At 36.3% G+C, this 11,146-nt stretch overlaps 1 protein-coding gene across 2 annotated transcripts in view; it reads right to left on the bottom strand.

Moving 5' to 3' along the window:
* Positions 1 to 464: 464 nt before the first annotated feature.
* Positions 465 to 11,146, bottom strand: part of LOC132132500 (protein unc-13 homolog B-like) — a 76,126-nt gene continuing 65,444 nt past the window's right edge. For both annotated transcript variants that reach the window (XM_059544897.1, XM_059544898.1), the window contains exons 28-39: positions 9,951 to 10,094; positions 9,615 to 9,692; positions 8,755 to 8,832; positions 6,189 to 6,277; positions 5,350 to 5,496; positions 5,127 to 5,250; positions 4,842 to 4,892; positions 4,068 to 4,145; positions 3,824 to 3,971; positions 2,524 to 2,616; positions 2,270 to 2,429; positions 465 to 1,349 (exon numbers count right to left, since the gene is read on the bottom strand). In XM_059544897.1, the coding sequence (XP_059400880.1) occupies positions 1,064 to 1,349; positions 2,270 to 2,429; positions 2,524 to 2,616; positions 3,824 to 3,971; positions 4,068 to 4,145; positions 4,842 to 4,892; positions 5,127 to 5,250; positions 5,350 to 5,496; positions 6,189 to 6,277; positions 8,755 to 8,832; positions 9,615 to 9,692; positions 9,951 to 10,094 (1,476 nt within the window). In that variant the 3' untranslated portion in view covers positions 465 to 1,063. The remainder of the gene's footprint in view (positions 1,350 to 2,269; positions 2,430 to 2,523; positions 2,617 to 3,823; positions 3,972 to 4,067; positions 4,146 to 4,841; positions 4,893 to 5,126; positions 5,251 to 5,349; positions 5,497 to 6,188; positions 6,278 to 8,754; positions 8,833 to 9,614; positions 9,693 to 9,950; positions 10,095 to 11,146) is intronic.

Below are 11,146 nucleotides of genomic sequence, written 5' to 3'. Positions count from 1 at the left end.
CAGAACGCCTCTCTTTGTAGTAGGTACTTGACTATATTGCCGCCTTGTTGGGAGGGTAGAATTCTTTCAATCCCCCAAAATTTTAAGGACGCATTAGAGCCGTGATTAGCTTGTACATAATGTCTCGCAATTGCATAGTCCATATTACGGTTCCGAATTGCTGCTTTATGTTCTGCAATGCGTAATTTAAGGGGGCGTTTAGTAGTATTACGTTTTGCGATTTTAAATTTAACAAAACATTGAAAATGGAGGCAATTCCTAAACAAAAATTCAGGGTCATAGCTCAACCCCCCACCCCACCCCCCCCCCCCCCAATTTACTTATTTTATATTAATTATTTTATGATATTACTTAATTATGTTTTTTTTTTATCATAATACTCGTTGTATTTGCATATTAAAGGCATATTTTTTGCATGACATTTTTTAATTTATCTGTTATAAAAAATAAAAAAAATCACCATTGCAATAATAATAGTAAAACGATTAATAAAGTTTCAGCGGGAAATTAACTTAATAGTGAAGAAAATAATTCCAAATGTACAACTCCGGCTTCATTATAAATTCAAATTTGTATTTCTTACTTTAAAATAATATTTAATATTTATTTAATTTTTGAGTGAATGTTTCCATGAGATTAAAGAGATTAAAATATCCAATGGACGATAAACTCATAATTAGACTAAATTTGGGCATAATACAACTCTGTACTGCCTGTCTACCCTTCACGGTCTCGTTTCATTCACGTCAAATCAAACATGGTGTCTACTTCAACTAATCCTTTGCTAGTTTATTAGTAGCTGAATGTGTGAGTGTGTTTTTTAGATCAATATATGGAAACAAATATTGTGTTCAGTCTGTTTCTGTGGAAGACTCCCACTGATCCACTGCTAAACTAACAGTGCTCTAAAGAAAACTTGTCACATGGCCTTTCTTATGCTGCTGAAAGCCCTTCTCTGTGGATGTCATCGAGCAGCAAGAACATGGGTGTGGACAGGTGACAGTGCTGATGTCCATCCAACACTTAAGAGTCTCAGATTGTCTTCTGCTGTGAAGGAACGTCCTCACCTCCCCTCCTCAGCCGATCGGCTCTCAGATTTCAGTTTCACAAACTCTCTGGCCACCTCGTCCCCCGAGCGCTGGGAGAGGATGCGCATGACGGTGAGGCCCGTGTCATCGATGTGTATCCGTGGGCCCAGTGGACACCAGCAGGCGCAGCTGGCCCTCGGCGCCACATCACACAACTGTATGACGGCGATACCGATCACATGGTCTGCACGGCCGAAGCAGTAGTCCTTCACACACACCTGAAGCTCATAACACTCCGGCCCATCCTCGTTCCCAAGAATACTGCAAACACACACACACACACACGCACAGAGGAGGTATAAGCACTAGTAGTAGTAATTTTCCTGTTGCTCTTTAAAAATCTTGAATGCAGAGATGCAGTAATAATGCATATTCAAATTCTGACTAGTACAGACAATATATATATATATATATATATTTACCATCCACCTACCTACCTACATATATATATATATCTCCATCATCCATTTATCTACCCATCTGGACATAAAAATGTATTTTATAAGATACAGTACAAGATACTGAAACTTACTGAAATGTCTCATGAAATCACTCATTCAGTGTTTCAAACTGCGGAAAACGAGTAAAGCTTGTAAACAATGCCACTTAACAATACATTTACCTCCGAATAACCATTCGGCGTCCATAAGCTCATCAGTCAGCTAAAAAAAATAACTATAAAGAGGAGCATATTGCTAAATGTATGCACTATATTGCATCTTCATATTTTTACTTATTTTTACCTGTTGACATAAGAAAGAATGCAAGGAACTGAAAGTAAAATTCAACACTTCCTTTATAATTGCATGTTACTAATGAAGAACAACAGACTGGATGTGTACAAAACAACATTTATAGGATGCATTGATTAGGAGCCCAAACTACACTCGGGCCAAGTGCTGCAGATATTGTCATGGCCTGTGATATTGGAACTGATTCGGTTTAATAATACATTTTTTGTGAATGAATATAGTTCTGAATTTGGAAAAGACATTTCTACAGAGATGTGACAAATGCATGACAGTATGACAGATTTTTTTTGTCTGGAGTTTTATTAGTATTGATGTTTTAATATAATATTGTGTGTACGCTGATCGTGTTCTCTCTTTAAAAACACATCATTGATTAATCTGTTATTCATGAATCTGATTAGTTGTGAATGAATTGTCAGTTGCACTCACAAATGGAAGGTCTCGTTGAATTTGGGCGCCCAGCTGTTGTTCTTTGATTTGGTAGTGAACTTGCGCTTTTTGTCGCTGAGATGAGGGCCGATCATGGTGACCTCCACAAACGGTCGGAACATCCCAGACGTCTGCCACTTCAGATCATTAGCAGCCACAACTAGAAACAAAGAAATGTGATTCAGCCATCAGAAAACACACCCCTGGGACAGTTAAAGCTCGCTTAAACATGGTAAAAATGAAATTAGACTTACCTTTAACTGTGACTTTATGCTCTCCTGTGCCTGGGTGAGTGAAGATATCGATCTGTATGGATACTTCCCCTACTGGTTTATCAACCCCTGAGCCTACACACACACACACACACACATTACATATTTATCTAAATGGTGACATTCCATAGACTACTTTTGTTTTGTTTTTTTTCTGAGATAGTTATAAATACTGTAACCTAACCTTAACCCTCACACAGAAGACGTGCTGCAGTTTTACAAAAAAATAAATAAATAAAAATTTGTTTTTACAAATGGGGACGTCCTTAAATGTCCCCTAAAGGAGGACAGGTTTAGCTCACTTTTGGGTACAAAAATGGTACATATTTAAATGGAGCACACACACACACAGAGAGTAAAACATAGGCCTTGCATGCATGGCGGAGATTAAGAAAAATTAAGCATGTACCAGTTAGTCCCAAATTTATAGAAAAGGGAAGTGATAACTGATGTTATGCATGGCCTAAATTACAGTGGTAGCTAAATGGATGAAGAAATGTGCCTTTTAATACATGTTAGGTCATCTATAGAATACTGCAAATATTTATTTACAACTTGTATTTTCGTGGAAAACTGACATATAGAGGAGTCATTCTGCACTTATGGGCATGTCCAAATTTTCATCCAATCAAATGCGCTCTAGAATGAAAATAATAGCACAAAAAAAACACCAAAGTAGCAAATCAGGGCTCACCGCCATAGACTACTGACTATTTAAAAGAAGTTGAGTCCAAACTTCCTGGAAATGCATCAATGCAGGGGGAAGAAATAGAATTAAGCCCATTTCATAGTGTCTTAGGCTTTCTTAAAATACAATTTCTTTATTTTAATATAGCACGTATACAAATATAGCATGGAGATTGTGAGATTCACCACACTCGAGCACAAATCAACCCAAAACACATTTAAGAATGGATCTGGAGAAGGGGACTGTGTTATTTATTTGTGAGAGGGTTTCTGGGTCTCATGGAGTCTGTGGTGACCTATCCCTGGACGGCTGGATTTTCTCACTAGGTGTTATCCTCATACCCTTCCCATAATGCACTTGAGGCAGAGACAGAAGCAGAATAACATTGAAAGAGATAAAGTTCAAAAGCAACACATTAAAAACAAGACAGAACAGTAACCACATCAGCAGAGAACCATGGACAGACGACACATACATTTAGCAGTAAGAAAGAAAGCGTAGGGAACAACGTAAGGATATTCCTTAATGTTGATGTTATCAATTTTGTCCTATGTATAAAACAGTGTGGATGTGCCACTAGATGTGTGTGTTCACCTTGAGCATGCTGAGTGGTGACAAACATCTTGATGAGCGTGTCGGTGGTCTGGGTATAGAGGGACAGCGCGTGTCTCAGCGAGGACAGTTCAGGACTCTTCTCCAGGAAGGCTTTCTTCAAACCATTTCCTCCAGCGTGGAAGTATTGCTGCAGCGAATAATCAAATATTAATTCTGTACAAACCACAGCTTTTCAAACAACATGGACATTTAATGCTGCTTTTAAAGGAAATATCATTTATACCTTAATGGTTTCGAGGGCCATGTCCATGACTGCACACTGCTTGGGCGTCAAGCTTTTAGTGTCACCAGACATGTGATCCTGCAGAGCCAAAATAACATTAAAAACCCATCAAATCGACAAAATGACCTCAAACACAAATCAAAATCAATGGGTCTGGACACTGGAGTATCTGAACAATGAACAGATGTCAATGACGTGTAAATATAAGCGATGATGTGTTAATGTATTTGGATTTCTGACACCAGCAACCCATGGAAAATTGTTTCCACTTCAGAGTAAAAAGCAAAAACAAAACTGGCTATTCTAAAGAGATTTTTAAATAAGAATTAAGAAATAAGGTTGCATGTGATGTAAACTCACGTTATTGCATCTAAAAATCACAATTTCAAAAAGAAAACTCACAGTTAAAAGGAAAGATGTCACAACTATGAGAAATAAAGTTGCAATTGTGCGATATAAAATCATAATGGATGGAAGTTTTAAGTTCTGAAAAGTAACAGTTAGTTTTTATTCCCATTACAATAAACAATTGTTTCATGATCTGACTCCTTTTAACAGTGGAATGGTGTGCAGTGCAGCAATGTCAGAGATTTATAGAAAAGTTTGATGGGATTTTCTGTTTGCACACCCAAGCACACAATATTAAGCATGTTTGAATGTGTTGAGGTTACAGAAACGTCCAAAGCATTTATATTGAGGCTCTGTATCCTCTTGCTGAGTTTTGAGCTGGTTTAAAGAGATCATAGTCTGGATTAAACAAGCCTTGAGCGGTACCTTGAACTTGGAGAGCGGACCCAGCTCTTTAGCCGCTGAAAAGAACAGTCCCTGCAAGGAAGAGATAAAAGCATTACAGCTTTGGAGGGGGCGAATAAACCTTTACATTTAAAACAAAGATTTTACATGTTAACACATAAACATTAGATGATTAATTACACCATATGTTCAAAGACTTGAAAGGTGTTCCAGTCCCCCCCCAAAAAATGACCAGGAAGTCTCTGCCTTTTAAAATGAAGCCTTTTTTTTTATGAGAAACTAAGGATCTAGTCATACGGGTCTTACAAAGGTGTCATTGCCCTGAGGAAGGATGATGGTCTTCTCAAGACTGTTCATCACAATCCTCCACAGCTCCTTCAGCACTCTCTTCAGCACAGTTTTCTCACACACTGAGGCAAACAGCATCAGACTGCTCGCAAACACACACACACACACACACACACAGATCAGGACAGGCTTCAGGTACAGTAATGATGGTTTCTGTACAGGTGAGGAGAGATTTGCTCACTTTGCATCCAGGAAGTCCATCAGTGGCCGCAGCATGTTATCAGAGTCGACCCCCGCCTGATTGCGTGTGTTGGCGTTCATGGGACCCTTGATCTGGTACAGCAGGCTGGCCATCTGACGCATGCAGTCATCAATGCGGCTCTGGAAACTACAGAGGAACATCAGAGTTCAGCGTGAAGGAGAGAAGTAAGAGGAGTTGTGCAAAAGTGGGAAACGAATGTTATTTTTTTCCCTTTTAGATTAATTTGAGATATTCTAATCTTTACTCAACAGAGAGATCTTTAGATTTGATGCAAGCCAGACTAAAAACTACATTCATTTTAAGGGCACAAATACATAATAAAAATACTTTTTTTTTTTTTTTTACTGTATAAAGAATATCCACTGGGAATAATGCAAATAATAATGAAAATGCAAATAATATTTTATATACACATGACAAATATTGAAATATTGTAAACTGTAAATACTTCCCAGTATTTTTGTGCCCCCTTTATTTACTCTGAATATATCAAATTAATATTAATTTAATATATTTAGTATAAATTAAAGAGCACAATTATTATTTTGTTTTACTGTAATGAATAATTATGCTGAATGTATGCTTTAAAATGCAGTTAAAAAAAAAATGCTACAAAATTTCAAACTTCAAATTTCAAACTCTGGACACTTTGGAGAAAAGATGAAATGTGCATAATGAAATAAAAGTCTAAATGTTCCTAAATAAGGCAATTTAATTTCCTTCATGCAAAATATAATTTCATTAAGTTTTGTTTTGGTTTTATAATCTGCACATTTTTCTGTGATTAACCCATATGCATATGATCTATAAACACTGACGTGTTTCCAAAGGTGCTGCTCAGTTCGTCCAAGACATTGTTGAGCTTCACCTGGAGATCGTTCAGGAGGTCACTGGCCTCTGTGTCCAGCTGCAAAATGACAAACAGCTCCGATTAGATCAGCGGCCCTCCACTATCACATTATAAAATACAGACATGAGATGAAGGTCACAGTGAGCCAGTGTTCAAGGGGCTGAGTTCACACACAGTTCAGACACGGCTGATCACTGGGACTGAAATGGGGCGCTTGTGCGATTGTTGGATTAAAAGGACAATAAAGGATGAAACTATTCCAACATGGATGAGCCTAATAACAAACCTCCTGTAACCCGTCCTCCTCATCCTCACTCTCTTCCAGCTGGGGACAGAAGCCAGATCACACAGTCAGACTGAAGCTAATGTGTGCCACCATATAAACACCAGCCTGATGTTACCTACAGTGAGCTGTGGAGATATGTGACCAGCAGATGCCACTCTAGAGTAATCCTGATTCTGTTTTTATGTTTGTTTTGTTTTTTAGATTGACATACATACTGATGCAAATGGGACAAGCTCCTTTAGAACCACCTACTGAGCACTACAGTCACTCTAAAGAAAGTCACCGCTGTCTTCTATTGCTCAGTAAATGGGGAGATAAACAACAGCATAAAAAACCCATCATTAAACCCTGATTAATGTAGTAATATAATTACAGTACAAGTATAATAAGCATGATTGCATAAGATATTAAAACTTCATAAAAATACATAGAAATATATGAGAAAATTAAATATGAGATTAGTACAGGCTTGATGTTTTCTTATTTTCTTTTGAATGGAAAACAGGTGAAATATTTTTATTTAATAATTAAATTAATGAAAAAAATTTTAAGCACAAGTCTGACAAATATGAGTGAGCTATTTAAAATCTTTGATTTTTCAATCGGGTAGGAAATAAATTAAATTCACTAGTTTTTCCACTATTTCCGCCTTATATTTTACACTTTACACAACTGTTTTTCATTATATCTTACGCAGTTTTTACTTGTCTTGTTTTAAGGGTGTTTAAAAAACACTTTCATGTTATATATATATATATATATATATATATATACATATATATATATATATATATATATATATATATGAGTCAATGAGTGAATGAGTCAGTCTATTGTTCATTATCTGGCTTGGCTTGGTGTTCATCTTCAGTTCTCTCTTCACATCAGTTCAGTCAGTGTACTGTTTGAGTAAATTAATTACTCCGGGATATTGGTTTGTTTGAACTCAGAGGGAGTGTCAGCCACATTAAAAAAGTTAACATCTTAAGTCATTTGTGGATTAATGCGTATTAGAGATGCGAACCGTTTAAAACGATTCAGTTCGATTTGGTGAACTGAATGATTCGTTCGCGAACCGGATATCCATACTGCTTTGATTTGAACTCTCTCACACAACAGACACGGAAGAGAAGACAATGCTGAATAAAGTCATAGTTTTTGCTATTTTTGGACCAAAATGTATTTTCGATGCTTCAAAAAATTCTAACTGACCCTCTGATGTCACATGGACTACTTTGATGATGTTTTTCTTACCTTTCTGGACATGGACAGTATACCGTACACACAGTTTCAACTCCCACACTCTCTCTCTCACACACACACACACACACACACACACACCACAATCTATTATCCTTCTTAAATCAATATAACCAAACAAGTTCAACATCACCTGATCCACCAGGATTGTAATCAAGCAAATCAGGGTTCTAATCAACACAATCTCAATATACCGTACTGTACAACACAAGCAACTACCCTACTTTCAGAACTACTTTTTAACATTTTAATTCTATGTAAATAGTTTCACTAAATTGGGTGAAGCATCTTTCAAATTTTTCTCGATATCCTCATTAAATCACAGAAGAAAGTGTAATAACATGTCTCTCTAAAAGCAACAGCATCCATGCAGTTCCTTTAGGAACACACATCATTTATAGATGTGTGTATTTTGGAACACAACATCTCTTATGTACAAATCTCATCCTTCTCCTCCTCATCAGGGTCCACTATTGCATCCAACTTTATTAAAAAATGTTTTTTAATTATATTCTTTAAATATTTCTAGAGTCTGCCATCAATTATCTATGTGAAGAATCAAACCCTTAGGTTGACACTCATTCACTGCCTACAAAATAAAGAGATCTAAATTTTATCCATACCCTGACCTCGTCTGTGGCGATCTCAGGAGAAAAGACACAAATGCTGCTTTAACATCAGCTAAAACAGTAATGAATGCAGTACAAGCTAAGTATAATGAAATTGTCAAAGTAAAAAATAACATCTGTCAAACTAGCCCACTCAGTTATTTCTATCAGTCCTATATACACCTGCAGGCAGAACGTTGACTGTATAAATGACAACACAACAACGCTGCATCAAGCCCATCTGGACTTATCAGGGAAAGACTTCTCTTAATATGCTGAGAGCGAATACAGGCCCCTGATGTCCTCTGATGTCCCAGACATATGAAGAGAGGACAAATGAATTTGCTTGGGGAAGGTCACCTTCCCTGCTGCTCTCCTACCTGTTTGGCACCCATAGATTCAAACATCTTCTCAAGCTGGACACGCAACTGCTGGACATTATTCATCAAGACGCATGGCTGAGGACAAAGAGAAAGACACGAGAGATTTGTTAGAAAATATGACAAAAAACATCAACGTACAGTGTATCCTGTAAACGAAATGTGCTTTAAATACAAGCCATCAGAGGCACACTTGATATTTGAATATCAATAGAGATGTGGGTAAAAATAAAAATAATAACAAATTAAATAAAATAAATATAGATTTAATATACAGTGTTTTTTCCCCATTTTTTATTATACAATTACTAATATAATGTAATCAAAATATATATACACACAAAAACACATCTATCTATCTATCTATCTATCTATCTATCTATCTATCTATCTATCTATCTATCTATCTGTCTATCTATATATAAAACATTAAGAGTGAGTATGTGTGTGTGTGTGTTAAATTATTTTAAACATATTAAACATTAAAATGTCTTATGTATTATTAATAATATACTATTGACTATACCTACACATATACATATATGACATATCCTATATCTTATATGCATATACTGTATTGTGTATCATTTGTGTGTGTGTATATATATATATATATACACACACAGTATTTACACACACACACACACACCGTATACACACACACACACACACACACACAAAAAACATTAATATTTTTTACATTAAATACATGAAAAATAGTTAACTCTAATGGCTGATTTTTGAGAGTTGATTTTCAAATGAAATTCTTTACAAATTAAAGACCAAAGACTGAGAATCTTATTAGAACAGATTACAAACTAACAGAAACATCAGTGTTAACTACCAGAAGAACAACTTACAACTTTCTCCTTATCACAATAGGACGGGAAGCTCTTCTTCAAAATGGCACTGTACTGTAGCAGAACTTTGTCAATGGTCTGTAAAGACAAAGAAATAAGAACTGAGCTTAACCCTTTTCAAAAGTCAAAATATCTTGGTAATAGCATTAACAAACAAACAAATGAAAAAGCCGGCTAACATTTTAGGAAATCTAGCAGAAACTCTCAGAATCTCATTCTTTGAGACGAATTCTCTCAGAAATCTCAGATAATTCTAGAAACAAGATAACACTGACAGCTGACATTTGTTCTGACATGAATCTATTTGTAATCGGTTTAGGAGGAATGCTGGTCCACCTTTGAGAACCGGCGGCTGTAGAGGGCCATGATTTTGGGGTCGGGACACTCCAGTTTCTTGATGATCTCAAAGCTCTGGTTGAGCTGGGTGAAGACGTCCACCACCGAACAGGAGAAGAGAGCGTGCTCTGACGTCTGCTGGAACTGTAGCGGAGATACAAACACATCTTTTAACTTTGTGTCAGGTCACCCACATTTATATAGCAAGATTATTAGACAATTTGCATGACTATCCGTCATTAAAAAACAGTTTATCTAAAAATTAAAATATGCAGTAAATGTACTCATGCTCAGGCCACCCAAGATGTAGATGAATGTGTGTCTTCATGTGAACAGATTTGGAGAAATGTAGCATTACATCACTTGCTCACCAATGGATTCACTTCAGTGAATGGGTGCCATCAGAATGAGGGTCTAAAAAGCTGATAAAAACAACACAGTAATCCACATTAATGGACAGTCCATTAATGAATATCGTGTGAAGCGAAAAGCTGCATGTTTGTAAAAAAACAAATCCATCATTAAGGCATTTCAACTTAAATTGTCTCTTCTGGTCAAAATATGAACTGGTAACCCATAATAACTCTTCCTCCAGTGAAAAAGTCCATCCCCTATTGTCCTCTCACATCAAAATCCACCAACATATTTTATTGGGGATGTTTTACAAGAGTTTTCTCTTGTAAACAGTGCTTAATCTGTGCATACGGTATTTCTCCCCTGATTCAGACAAATGACTTTTTCCACTGGAAAAAGGAAATATTATGAATAGAGCACTTTTATTTTAGCCAGATGCAACAGTTTTCATTTAAAAATGTCTTGATGGAAGGATTTGTTTATTACAAACGTAGCTTTTCTGTTCACTAGATGTTAACTAATGGACTGGAGTGGTGTGGATTATTGTGATGTTTTTATCAGCTGTTTGGACTCTCATTCTGACGGCACCCATTCACTGCAGAGGATCTATTGGTGAACAAGTAATTTAATGCTAAATCTCTTAAAATCTGTTCAGATTATAAAATATATTATTTTCCATATTGGATGGACTGAGGGTGAGTGAACCTGTCTGAAAAATTCCATTGTTTTTACGGTTAACTATTCCTTTAACAAGCAGAAAGAAACACATTTTTTTACCTTAATATAATTGCTCTTGGAAAACTAGCAGATGGCAAAATTATTAAACTGTTAAACAGTTTTGA

Source organism: Carassius carassius, chromosome 49 (genome assembly GCF_963082965.1).
Source record: "Carassius carassius chromosome 49, fCarCar2.1, whole genome shotgun sequence".
Taxonomy (NCBI): domain Eukaryota; kingdom Metazoa; phylum Chordata; class Actinopteri; order Cypriniformes; family Cyprinidae; genus Carassius; species Carassius carassius.
The sequence above is the reverse complement of the archived record's forward strand: the minus strand, read 5'-3'. Positions and strand labels throughout refer to the sequence as shown.